Source organism: Antechinus flavipes, chromosome 3 (assembly GCF_016432865.1).
Source record: "Antechinus flavipes isolate AdamAnt ecotype Samford, QLD, Australia chromosome 3, AdamAnt_v2, whole genome shotgun sequence".
NCBI classification, from domain to species: Eukaryota; Metazoa; Chordata; class Mammalia; order Dasyuromorphia; family Dasyuridae; genus Antechinus; species Antechinus flavipes.
This window is the reverse complement of record NC_067400.1, coordinates 451,085,990-451,100,377: the sequence shown is the minus strand read 5'-3', so window position 1 is coordinate 451,100,377 and position 14,388 is coordinate 451,085,990. Positions and strand designations below refer to the sequence as shown.

The 14,388-nt window shown below is 33.4% G+C and overlaps 1 protein-coding gene across 1 annotated transcript in view; it reads left to right on the top strand.

Annotated features, from left to right (window-relative positions):
• The window catches only part of KL (klotho), a 68,964-nt gene that overhangs the window by 18,813 nt on the left and 35,763 nt on the right, over positions 1-14,388 (top strand). Inside the window, exons 2-3 of the mRNA XM_051986478.1 lie at positions 9,842-10,352; positions 11,605-11,873. Of these exons, the coding sequence (XP_051842438.1) occupies positions 9,842-10,352; positions 11,605-11,873 (780 nt within the window). The remainder of the gene's footprint in view (positions 1-9,841; positions 10,353-11,604; positions 11,874-14,388) is intronic.

Genomic DNA, 14,388 nt, shown 5'->3' with positions numbered 1-14,388 from the left:
ATTTAGTATTTCCTTTATTTGTTTCAAATATTATTTTGAGATGTGATCCAGAGGCTTCAATTTCAAAAGTCAAGAACCCCTGGGTGCAGAATGACAAAAAGAAAAAAACAAACAAGAAACATTCCCAATAAACCTGATTAGAATAGATTCTTGGAGGTAAACAGCTACTGTAATACAATGTGTTAAGTCATTAATGAATGAAAGAAGCCATGAGATTTGATATCTAGAAGGTAACTAGTGAACTCAGAGGGAAAAAAAATTCAGTAAAGGAGTTATCATAGAAGCCAAATTGCATTTAAATGCCTTATTTCTCATTAGATTAAGCTTGTTGAGGGCAAGAATCAAATTTTATTTATTTTACAAGCATATATAGGTTTTTAATGAATGCTGTTTTAAAAAAGAACTCCATTATCTCTAGATTTATACCTAACTGAAATGGGTAATCATTTTCTAAATATTAGTTACTTACGGGGACTACTGCCTAGAAGCTTTGTTATGTCCAGCTTGCAGATATATATGCATATGCAACTCAAAGTTTATACAAGATGTGATGATGATGAGTTGGGAATATCACCTTAACATATTTAAACAATAGCATTCTATTTTTATTTTTAGCACTTTTTAAAACTTGTATATCTAGAACCATGAAACAATAAAATTTTAGTTAAAAAAAATGTCAAAGAGGGAATGACATGCATTGGATAAAATATTGTACTAGGGGGATCTGGATTTGGGTTTGAGTTTGAGTGCTGCCAATTTCTCTCTGAATTTTAAAGAAATCCCTTATCAGGTTGGGTTCTTCCCCAACCTGAAAACTATAATTTATTGATCATCTTCTATGTGTCAGACACTGTGTTAAGTGACAGACGACATGTTAGATATAACTAAACTGGATTCAGCCTAGATCTAGAGTGGTTCTAATAAACTTAGATCTCCTACCTAGTCTATCAGTATTTATGGGAAAATTTGTAAACCTCAGCTCTTCCCATATACATAAACAGATATTTCTTGCTGTGGTTCCAATACCACAGAAAGAATACAAAAGTGGAATCACATAAAAGTGTAATAATGGAAGAGGACCCAGTAAACAATGTGGAATGTTGTTACAATCTCAAATCATAGACTAGGAACTAGGTATCATTATTAGATAGTAGCCTAATGTTTCTATTTGTTCTCCTTCAATGGAAACATTTCGGACATTCTAATAATCACCAGGACTATGAGACTCTGATGCTGCCTTTTATACTTTGTCCGTGACTATTTATGATCTCTCAATGTGAAATTACTGGCAGCTGCCCCATGAACTTAGGACATCTGTTTCCCAGCACCTATGAATTTGCTTTGTCACATTGAAAATTTCTATGTTTATGTAAGTTAAGATGTGGTCTTACTGTGGGTACCACAAAACTGTTTATAACCATGTGACACTTAAGCTCTCCTGGTCTGTTTGTCAGATGGGGATAATACTTGCACTATTTACTAGGATTCTTGCAAGAATCAAATGGGATAATAATGTGTATAACAAGCACACATACATACACACATATACACAGAGAGACAAATATTTTATATATACACACATGATATACATGCAAACACATATATATGTGCATATATGTGTATGTGTATGTATGAAACTATGAAGCTATTTTTAAGCCTCTCTGGGCAGCTGGGTAGCATAGTGGATAGTGCATTGAGATTGCAATCAGGAAAATTCATCTTTATGAATTCAACTTTGGCTTTAGACTTTGACTTGGGGCAAGTCACTTAACCCTGATTGCCTCAGTTCCTCCTCTGTAAAATGAGCTCAAGAAGGAAATGGCAAACCATTACAAACAAATGAACATAACTGAAAAAACCAAACATTGCTTCTCCAGCTCTGATGCCCAAGTCCCATTTCAATGCCTAGGTTAGTATAGAAATTATACTGGGTTCCCAAAATTAGTGCCTTTGGGTCCAAGTTCCAGCATGTCCTGCCAAGCTAGAGAGACTTCAAATATAGGCCCATTGACTGCATGTGTAGTTCATTTTGGAGGATGCTTATCACCAGTTAGCATGTGGGGCGATGTTATTTTGGCTGGCGTAATTCTGGAAGATTAAATTCTAGAAAGTTTATAATATATGTTAGAAAAGAGAATACTATGTGATTAAAATAATGGATTCTGAAATTAACTGAAGTGTCCAAGTATTCCATATACTCCTGAGGGATTGGAAAGGACTATTTTTTTCTCCTTTTTGTCCCTTAGCAATGCCTACCAGATTGTCTTGCTAATAATAGACACAATGCAAACTTGTAAATTCATTTAAATGTGTTAGGTATGTATGTAATTTTGGGGCAAACATACGGTATCTAAGGAGTACTATGATAAACAGTTTGGAAAACAGTGCTCTAATGATTTAAAGGAGTTAATGAAATTTTCAAGAGTATCTAGTACTCTGTGGTAGTGAATCAGGGGTCCTCAAATTTTTTTTAAATAGGAGGCCAGTTCACTGTCCCTCAGACTGTTGGAGGGCCACACTATAGTAAAAACAAAAACTTTGTTTTGTGGGCCTTTAAATAAAGAAACTTCATAGCCCTGGGTAAGGGGGATAAACGTCCCCAGCTGCCTCATCTGGCCCACGGGCCATAGTTTGAGAACCCCTACGAATGGGATAAGTGAACTTTTTGTTCAGATACATAGTGCAGAACTTCCGTTCTGGTCAAATTCATTCTTTTATATCTTTTCACTTCAACTCTCTTTTAAAAATGAAAATAAATTAATTGGGAAACTTACTTTTGAATTTATATTCATGAAATATATGAAAAATAAAAACCTGTCCAATGGAATTTTTGTATCCAGCTAACTATTATAATTGATGTATCTAAAGAAATGAGCACAAACCAATAAAAATAGTTTTTTGACATCATTACTGATATCACTACTACCTGATAAAAATTTGCTTTAATAATTCTTTTCTATATGCCATGTATGAAATTCCTTATTTCCTTGGATTAAGCAACATTCCAATAAGCAATGGATGAACTCTTAGAAACAAAAACCTTAATGTTAATTTTTTTTTTGCAGCTAGTTAAAACTTTAATATAATTCTGAGTGTTTTGTAAATCAAAAATGATTTATTGGATATATTTTACAAAAGAGGAAGTGGGAAAGTGTCTAAAGAAAAGCAATTTAAGACTCAATGCTAATCATTGATTTATTATTCTGATTATGATGCCTTAACAACATACAGCTACTGAAATAGTACCATTAAAATGTATACTTAAATAGTAGTATTAAAATGTATTGCTGGTGTTATTAATCACATAATGTCTTTTTTTTTCCCTTCAAGAAATAATGCTTAAATTGTATTCTAGCCATGCTGTTTTGTTCATTTTTGAATTATTTTTATTTTTATACTTATCTTGATTTTTCTTCCTCATCCCATATATTACCCATAAATTTTAAGAGGAATTACCCATAGAGAGTCAATATGCATAGGAGAACAATAATTAAAAGTTTGAAAAAAGAGAAAAAGTTACAGAAATTGGGATTGTTTAACTTGTACTTTGTTACTTATATATAATATCAACATATTGATATTCTTTAGAAGGAGTTTTGAAAAAATATATGAGGAGGAAACAATAAAAATAAACAGGGAAAATTATAAAATTAAAGGAAATATCGATACAGAATCCAGAGAGGACATTATGGTTACAGAGATCAAATGGATTTGTCCAAGGCTGTGCTACTAGTAAATATCAAAGGCAGAATTTGAATACAGGTTTCTCCTGACTCCAAGTCCAGTCTACTTTTTATAACACAGTGCTGCTCTTCTGTGACTATGATAACAAACAGCACCATGGCTACAAAAGAAGGTTGCTAGAAGGGCAAGATAAGTAGAACAAGTTAATAGGTCATGGCAAAATTTCAGTGAGAGAAGTTAAGGGAGTTGAATTGATTTTTAAAGAATACATGAACTACTAATGAAGTGAGAAAAAGATTGGCATTTCCTGTGTTGAGACCTACTTACAGATGTTCACAGCAGTTCTCTAAGAGTTGATATCAAGAAAGACAAAGACTGAAAATCTTATTTCCAATAATTATGGATAGCATGAAGGTAGGATTTTTCAGCGACCTCTAAAGAATGTATTTTATTTATATTTTGGCCATGGCAACATGCTATAATTTATGCTTTAAGTATAGACTGGTATTTCTCCTATGAGTAGGAAAAAGGTTTAAAGAATATCTTTTCTCTCTCCAGATTATCAGTGAAAATAATGTATTCTTTAAAACAATGGAATAAGGTCTATGTGAAAATGAAGAAAAATAATCTGAAAAGGGAGAGCAAAATCTTAAGGTGTGTGTAACATAGGATTGAAGAATAGAATAATGTTAAATAGAAAAAAAATTGATGAAGAGTCAGTGAATAAATACTTAGAACTAAGAAATATAAAGCTCTTCCTGAAGAGGAGGGATCTATTTGTATCAATTGTAGAGGAAGTAGTTGCTTTTCATTTAGGGGAATGATGTTAGAGATCCATTGGTTCTGTTAAGTGTGAGATCATCCAGGAAAGGTCAGAAGAAGATGTGAGCAGTGTTTGTATTTGGCAACTTTCTGCTAAAAGGTCCTGAGATAGCCACATATTAACATAACTTTAATAGTGAGTTCTTTCTGGGATGTATTTTAAAAGCTTCAAAGTGAACTTCTGAAAACTTGTCAAGCAGATGACTATTCCCTGCTTCTGGAAGTTCACATGAACAGAAGTGATATTGTTAGATAGAATGTTAAAACAAAACAAAACATGGCTAGAGGTGATAAAATCTTGGGCAAGAAAGTAAAAATCAAGGAATTTAAGAAAGAAGCAAATTTGGGAAACAAATAGGTAGGGGAAAAAAGCACCTACCTCCTGAGTTGTTGTGAGAATAACATGAGCTAAAATTTGTAAAGTGGTTTTTCAACCTTAAAACACTGTATGCATGCACTCAATTATCTGGAGATAGGGTCTTTCCCCCCTCAACATTAGATATCCAAGGCTGGGAAAGTTGAGCTGCACAAAATAAACAATTTTGTTAAAATATATGGGAGAAAGCCTCTAATTAGTAACATATACAAATATAGAATAAGTTGAATTACGGGGAAAATGGACTCTTAGAAGAAATATTAACTCAATAAGGAAAATACAACTGATCAAAAATGACTCCTATAAAAAATTCTTAATTATTCTAAAAAATAATACTCAATTTTTCTCTGTGTAGAAGATTGTGCCAGATTACAATTGATACCAATCTGGGCCTACTGGGACCCACGTAAATATGAGGGATTTCCGAAATCCTTATTGAGAAAGAAAAAGCAAAACAAAGGAAGCGAAACTAGGACTCTACTCCTTTGGCTCTTTTGGCTGTCCAATAGGAAAAATCTAGATTTTAGTAATTTGCTCCTTTTCCTCTAGGCCACCAGAAAGGAAGTCAAAACAATCTGAGGAAGTTACTCTCCTGTGGCCAACTAGAAGAGAAGATATGGAGAGACAGAAAGAAGGGCTACTAAAGACCCCATTCTGACCCCATGCTGACTTATTCAAATCAAATTAGGCACATCCAGAAGAATGTCCCAAACCCAAAAAACATTTCAGCCCTTCCTCCTTGAACAGAAGATGACTTACCAGCTTTTTCCACAAGAAAAAAAATCAGTTCCTGTCATGTTAGGAGAGTTTTGGCCAATACTAAATAGAAGGAACTACTGTATTCAACAAAAAGAACTTACCTAATTTTACAATAGACCCCTCCTCAGTCTATTCACTTGCAATGACAGGAGCTAGGTGGATGGAGAGACAAGTTATTCTATCCCCCACCCTATTCAATTATTCAATTAGAAGTATCATTTGTTAGGTGTGATTTCTTCAATACTAGCAGGGATCTGGGGGCCCTTTGTCCCACCTAAAGAATAAGTCTGATGGGAATGTATTTTATGAGAGTTATACAAATTTAATCTAAAGACTCAGTACGAACTGAAGTCATGATAACTGCTTTTACACACTCTGTCTCATTTATGTAGACTTTCAAGTTTACAAACTGCTTTCTCTTATTTGACTCATACCAACCCCCAAATCTATGTATTGCAGGTATTATTATTATTTAAATTTCACAGATGAAGAAATTTCTGACTTGACAATAATGAGCTTACTAACATGAGTTAAAGGGCAGGATTAAAAACCACCTTTTGTCCTGCTATAATCCAAAACACTTTTTGCCATATCATCTGGCAGTTGAAAGAGTGTTTCCTGATGCATCCCTTCTGGCAAGTATTTCAAAAGCCACCACTAAGAGACCTAAATAAGAGGTATGACTAGGAGCCATGTTTAAAATAAAGGATAACCATTGAGAGTAATCCACTGGTCATCATATATTATTAAGGGATCTTGAGCAAAGGAATTTTAACTTTTTTCTGTATATGTATCACTGACCCTTTTGGCAGTTTGTTGAAGCCTTCTCAGTGTTTTCATACATAAGATCACAAAGAAAACCAATATTGAAATAGTTATAAAAATATATTTTTTAAAAGAAAAGTTCGTGAACCTCAGGTTAAAAGCTCTAGGCCTATAGGAAGTCCCCAGGTTTCTTGGGTGGATGGACCCCCTTTAAATGATTTACAAAAGGATATGGACAGCAATTACATGTGATGAAGAGGAGTAGGTAGATTGTACTGCTGACAGCTCTAACTTTGGGATCATAGATTCAGTGAAGTATAGAATGAAAATCTGTAAGATCTCACAGGATAGTTGTAAAAAAACAATTAAATTCAATATATATTTAGGAGTTTTTCTGTGTTAAGAAAAAGATTTTCTGATAAGTAATATCCTCCAAGGCATTTAGTTTCCTTGACAAGTTTCAAGCAGGTATCCTCTTCCCAACCCTTTCTACTTTGCTTTTTTGTACCTCTTTATGTCTTCCCCCTTTAGATTGCAAACTCTTTGAGGGCAAGGGCTATCTTGTTTGAAGTTTTGGAAGGACAACATGATGGCTGTGTGATGTGTTCACAAAATATCAATGCAGTTATCTAGGAAAACTCTGTCAAGTTAGTCACTACTATGATTGTCTGAGTATGTGAATTTTAGGCAGTGTTGTAACACTTTCTGACCACTGACCTTTTCTCTGTCTACTAAACTTGAAATCATTTGAGTTAGAATCAGATCAAGATAACTGCACAGTACTTTGTAATTCATTTGTTAATCCATAACTGTAAGTTGGGGTCTTTCTGAGATGCTCTCTTTGGCTATTCGCAAAATTAAAGAAAAATGGAAAAACAGTTTCAGTATGAACTTCAGAAAGATGTCTTTCTGAAGTTCATACTGAAACTGTTTTTCCATTTTTCTTTAATTTCTTTACTTTCAGAAATAAGGTTGTTTGTTCCTGTAACCCATTTTGAAGCGACAATTATTCTCCTCAAATCATTTGCTCTGCTAAAAGGTAATTATCATAGTTGAGATATAGCTGTTCATATCCTTTCCCCCAAGCATTTCTTTAAAAACCACTGGACTATAGTCAGGATGAGTCTTAGGTAGGGGGAATTCTTCCATGAAACCTCTGCACTAGACAGGGAATGTTTCTTAGGGGTTTCTTGGGTCATTGGTAAGGGTGGATGGCATAGCCAAATTTTGGAATGTGGGCAAATGACCCTATTATTTTAATGAAAATGTTTTCTTCTCCAGCATGTATTGAGAGATTAGTGGTAGAGATAAAATTTGTTTGGGGAGAAATAGTTAATCATCAACAAAATACTTATTAGTTGGGTAGATTTTTGAAGCATAAAAGGCATTTTATAGAATATAGCACAAAAGACAAAATATCTGCCTCAAAAATCTTATAAGTTAGTCATAAACTCCTTCATAACTCTGAAATGTGTGGGTGACTTCATAATGTGAATGAGGTTGTCCTTGGACAAGCACACATAAACGAACTGCAAGGAGAAGAATATTTGGGGAAGAGAAAGAGCCGATTTGGCATACAAAACTGAAAAGCTTTCACTGGGAGTGGTGTGAAAATTGGCAGGATTTAATGAGTGTGAGAAATAAAAGGAAAAATCAGAATATTTCAAAGTTGGAGAACAACTTAATTCAGATAGGAGTGAGACAATAAAATCTTCAGCCTCTTGAATGATTAGGAATGGAAATATGCAAACATGAGATAAAGTCAATAATAGTTTAGTATAACAAAGGACGTTTGATACCAACAACCATTTTTTTCAACAGTTGTTAAAAATGAAGAAGTTGGTAACTACAGGGCAGCTGTTCCTTATCAGCTACATTTAGGTGTTGTGGTACCCTGACTTATAAGGAGAATTCTGAAAAGGCTTTGCTGATCTGCAGGAAGTCAGAACTACCCTTCTGAATTCTGAGTGTGTGTTAGATCCAACTGCTTCCAGAATAAAACACAAAATGCTCTTTTGGCATCCAAAGACTTTCATAACAGAGTCCTCTCCAGTCTTATTACATCTTATTCCCCTACAAGTACTCTTAGATCCATAAATGACCTCCTAATTGTTACACGAATAAGATACTTCATATCTCATCTCCCAGCATTTTCTTTGACTTCTCCCAGTAGTTGGAACTCTGTACTTCTTCAACTCTGACAACTGACTTCCCTGACCTCTTTTAACTCCCAACTAAAATTCTACTTTCTTCAGGAAGTCTTTCCCAATGCCTCTTAATTCCAGTGCTTTCCTTCTATTTTTGTTGTTACGCTTATCATTTTTCAGTTCTATATGTCTCTTTGTGACTCCATTTAGGGTTTTCTTGGCAGAGATACCAAAGTGGTTTGCCATTTCCTTCTCCAGCTCATTTTACAGATGAGGAGACTGAGACAAACACAACTAGGTGATTTGCTAATGTTCACACAGCTAGTACATATCTGAGACTAGATTTGAACTCAAGAAGATGAGTCTTCCAACTCTAGGGCCACTAAGTTATTCTTTATATAGCATGTTTTTATATATTGGCTTGCATGTTATCTCCCCCATTAGATTGTAAACTCCTTGAGGGCAGGGACTAATTTTTTATATCTTTTTGTGTCTTCAGTGCTTGGCACAGTGCCTTAGCACACACATAATTAGTTGGTAATTATCTTTCATTCTTGAAAAGGACCAAAATGGCATCACAAAGTTGTGGTCAAGGTACGATGTTCTAGATTGTGGTTTATCAGACTAAAATGAGTTCAGAAGTCTCTACCACAGGCAGGGCACAAATAATCCACAAGAACAGTTGGAGTGGAGATGTTTCTAAATTTGTGCATCTCATGGTTTTTTTTTTTTTTTTTTTTTTTTTTTGAGCTTCTGCAATTCTGCTTCTCTCATACAGCATGGCACCTTCTTTGATGGGGGCACACCATGTTGGATATTCCTTTACCAGTGTCTTCCATGTCTCATAAGTGATTTACAAAATTTTTCAGAGAGACTTTGAGAGAGTCTTTGTATAGTTTTTTTTGATCTCCATGTGAACACTGGCCTTTGTGAATTCTCTGTAAAGCAATCTTTTAGGCAAATGTAAGTTTGGCATTAGAACAATGTGGCCAGCCTATCAAGTTGTGCTATAATAATAATAATAATAATAATAAAGATTTATTGACTGATTTGAATATTTACTTATGTTTAATTTTCCCTTACTTATTGAATTCCCTTCATGAATATGAAGAACCATATTCTTCCACTGGCATTGAAAATTAATATTTTATTGTAGTAGTATAATGATAATTGATAATTGATCATTGGATTGGGTGCTAAAACTAATAAAAATGGAAGTTATTATTGAAACATGTTTCAAATCAGAACAAAAGACAAACTGTTCTTTTTTTTTTCCTTCCTTTTCTAGGCCCATGCTAAAGTCTGGCATCTCTACAATACATCTTTTCGTTCAACTCAAGGAGGACAAGTATCTATTGCACTTAGTTCTCATTGGATCAGTCCCCGAAAGATGACTGAACGTGATCTAAAAGAATGTCAAAAATCTCTTGATTTTGTATTGGGCTGGTTTGCTAAACCAATCTTCATTGATGGTGACTACCCACAGAGCATGAAGGAAAATCTTTCATCTCTTTTGCCAAATTTTACTGAATCTGAGAAAAATTTCATCAAAGGGACAGCTGACTTTTTTGCACTTTCCTTTGGACCAACTCTGAGTTTTCAGCTCTTGGACCCTCATATGAAGTTTCGACAATTGGAATCACCAAGTCTGAGGCAACTTCTCTCCTGGATAGACCTTGAATACAACCATCCTCAGATTTTTATTGTGGAGAATGGCTGGTTTGTTTCAGGCACTACCAAAAGGGATGATGCCAAATATATGTATTATCTCAAAAAATTCATTATGGAAACTTTAAAAGGTAGGTGTGTTGCTAACATTGATTTCCTATTTAAAAAAAACAACAAAAACCAACTAACCCAATTTATCAAGAAAATTCTTAAGCTTAGTAAATTCTAATATTTTAATATTTATGATTTAACAACAGTAATAGTATTACTATAACAATAATTAGAACTTGTGTAGCATTTTAAGGTTTTCAAAACACTCTACAATTATTATATCATTTTTCTTCATGAGAACCCTGACAGGTAGGTGCTATTATTGGCTCCATTTTTACAGATGAGGAAACTGAGGTTAAGTGACATGCTCAGAGTCTCACAACAAGTAAGATATATTATGACTAGTAAGATATAGTTAGCATGTTTGTAGTCCCTTTTCAGTTTGAGGAGTTGAATAATTTTACAAATTTTAGTTTCATCGTGTAGAGATGAAAACAGATACCATGAGTAAAATTTTGAGTTGGAGTCTGAACTCTTTCTGCTATATATCACCTTAAGAACAATGTTTTTACCTGCTTCCCCAACAAGATAAATAGCTCCTTGTTAATGTGCTTATTCACTATTACATGGTAGGAAAGTACCTAAGTAAATAATTTTGAATACAGTATATCAGAATGCCATAAAAATAATTATGCAAGTTTTTTTGTACTTTTAAAATTACTATCTTTGAATGAAATAAAATTCAAGCTTTATTGGTAGGAAATTAGAATTAATTTTGTGAGATATGATAACATGAGGAGAGAGTTATTTGTGGCATTAACATTAGATTAGGCTTGATGGCAGCCTTGTGTAAATTTTTAAAATTTTACTAAACCATGCAAATTGTGCTTAACCTGAGTGTTTAAGTAATAAACTAAAGATCTATTTAAATGATTAAAAATAATTGCTGGAATGCTGCTGATGAAAAAATGCTTTTAAACTAAGAGTATATTTTTCTGTTTTAACTTCAAAGGACCATGTAGGCTTAATTATTAATTTGTACTTTTAAAATTATCTAAAAGCCATTAAGTAGTTAAGAAATTTCATTTTTTTCCTTAGAAACTTTGAAATAGTTCTAAAAATCAAAAGATTCAGTATTAGCACTATTATGTATATTGCCAGTCTGATTATTATAAACAAATATCTTAATTATGAGAAGTTGCATTTGTTTCATTTATTATTTTAGAGATCTGGGGACTTCATCATAATATATTGCTCATAAGGCAAATGAGTAATTCAAGATTATTTTGTCTTTTTTTCCTTTTCCCTCCCCTTTCCTTTTTTTTCTACTAGCCATCAGATATGATGGAGTCGAAGTCATTGGTTATACTGTTTGGTCCCTCATGGATGGCTTTGAATGGCATAGAGGATACAGCATTAGACGTGGATTGTTTTACATAGATTTCCTAAGTCATGATAAGAAGCTGCTACCAAAGTCTTCAGCCTTGTTTTACCAAAAGCTGATAGAAAGAAATGGCTTTCCTTCTTTGCCAGAAAATCTACCAATAGAAGGGACATTTCCTTGTGGCTTTGCTTGGGGAGTTGTTGACAACTACATTCAAGTAAGTCAGCTGTCACAAATCAACAGTCCCATCAAGTCTTGTTTCTAGTAAGTAGTGCTTCCTTTTTAGGTTGGAAGTAGCTATATGCTTTCAATTCTTTACATTTTCACAATGATGCATGGCAAATATCAAATACGATAAATTATACTTTCAATAAAAAATATTCCTACTTTCACAATAAACTTAAAGTAGTTAGAAAAAGAAGAAATTAAATATATTAAGGTTTAACGAAAAACAGTATGAAATAAGTTATTCCTCTATTATTCACTAATCTTCATTGACAACATTAATTTATTTCTTATATTAATATTCACTGTGATATGTGGTAATTACTACAAAACAATCCATCCAGAGGTATTTGTTGGTATTTTCACACAGTGAAATTTTATCTTTTATTTCTCAAAATTTAAAAATAGTAATCATTTTTAGAGTTGCTTTATATACTTTTAAAAGCAACTAGCTTGAATAGAAAGAACAGGTAGATATAACTGCTGAACCATACAGAGTGCTATTTGAAGGATTATGTAGTGAAGAAGCACAGTAAAACTGAAGGACATATGTCACAGGTTTTTTTGTTTTTTAAGGGAAGAAAATAAGAGTTTGTCAGACTCTAGGTTACTAAGCTTTGATTTTGATTACCAGAAAGATTTTAGAAGAGATTCTTAAAGAAATGATTATGAAAGGTCTAGAATCAGCACGATTTCATCAAAAACAGGTCATGTCAGCCCTGTCTTATTCTCTATCTTGACATGATAACAACTGGTATAATGTTGTGCTGAGATTCTTAACCAGCAATACTAGGATAATCAAGAGATTCATGGGTAGGTTCTAGGTTGGGGGGACTTTGACTTAAAATTAATAGTTTGAGAACCATTCTTCAGTAGAATTATTTTTCTTTGTAATTCTATGCATTTATGTTAAAATATTATTCTGAGAAGAGAACTTTTGGCTTTATCATATTGCCAAAAAGACCCAAAACAGGAAAAAAGTTAAAAAACTTATTATGGTCACATAAATTTTACCTAGATTTTAGATCATTTTATTCTTGTAGAATATTGGACTCTACTTATATAGCTAGTATCTAGTATTTCATTAATATATGGATCTTCTATGTGAGGAAACTTCCTTTACCAACTTAGCTTAATAAGTTTTCTACAATTTAGAGGCTTAGAACACTACCAAAAACATAGAAACTAAATGCCTGGCTCAGATTCATAAAGTCAGTCAGTGTGACTGGACTTTCTGAATTTTCTCTGCATGTCATCTATGCCTAGAATGTTCTTCCTTCTCCCCTCCCCTGATTGACCACCCTGGCTCCTTAAACTAAAATCCCATCTCTTACTCTTAATTCTCTAACCTTTCTTAATTCCAGGGCCCAACCCTGCTAATTATTTCCATGGATAGCTTGTACTGTGTATATTTATTGCATGTCTCCCTCATTAGATTGCAAACGTTTTGAGAGCAGGTATTGTCTTTTGCCTCTTTTTGTATCCCCAGAGCACAGTACCTGGAACATAGATGATACTTAATAAATGTTTATTGATTGACTAATTGTGGCAGAGGTAGGACTGAACATGGGTCTTCTTAGCTTCAAGACTGGCTATTTATGTTACACTGCCTCGTTTTTATATAATTGTGTCCAAATTGATTGATCTGGAGAGACTCAAAATAATTTATTATCATTTATTTGTCTCCATAATCTGGAATATAATGGAAATATAGGAAAAAACAAGAACTGCCATTTTGTGGAGCTACTTTCAGGAGCTCTAGTAACTTACAATGACTGACTAAATGAAAAAGCTTTTATTAAACGCTTACTCTGTGCTAAGTACTGGAAACTACTAGAGATGTAAATGATTAATCATGATCATTCTTTTCGATTTTGTTTCCATTTTGTAGATCTGGGTTTATGCAAAGTGTCCCAAAAGTCTTCCTGTAGATTTAAACTTTAATAAAACTTTTGGGACACCTTGCAAATTGTACAAAATGACTAATAATAAATCTTTTTAAAAATAGAACAGAAGTTTTGTTATTCAGAAAATGAAATTTTCTCTCATCATAAAGAGATTATAAGAAATATGAACTACTTTAGATTGTTTTAGATACTTGGAGAATCAAAAAAGAACCTTTTTATTCTTTCTTCAAGCATTTATTAAATGTCTTGTATCCTGTTTGTTTGTACTCATTCCTATTCAATCTATTCAAAAATTATTTTCTCATAGATAAACCTTATGGATTATTCACCTATCTGAATGCTATTATCTGGATAATTGGTATTCTTCATCTACTTGATTTTTCTTTTGTAAATTATTAGGCCAAACTCTTGAGTGTCTATGAATTACATCCAGAAGACTTTGTCTTGTTCCAAGGCTTGACTGAACCAGCAAAGTCATCCTCAAAGAAGAGAATTTAGAGCACCTCATCATGTATATGAAAACCTCCCAAAATTTAGACTTTGCTCTAAATCTCCTCCATGATAATGGCAAACACTTTAGGTGAACAACTCCCCATTTTG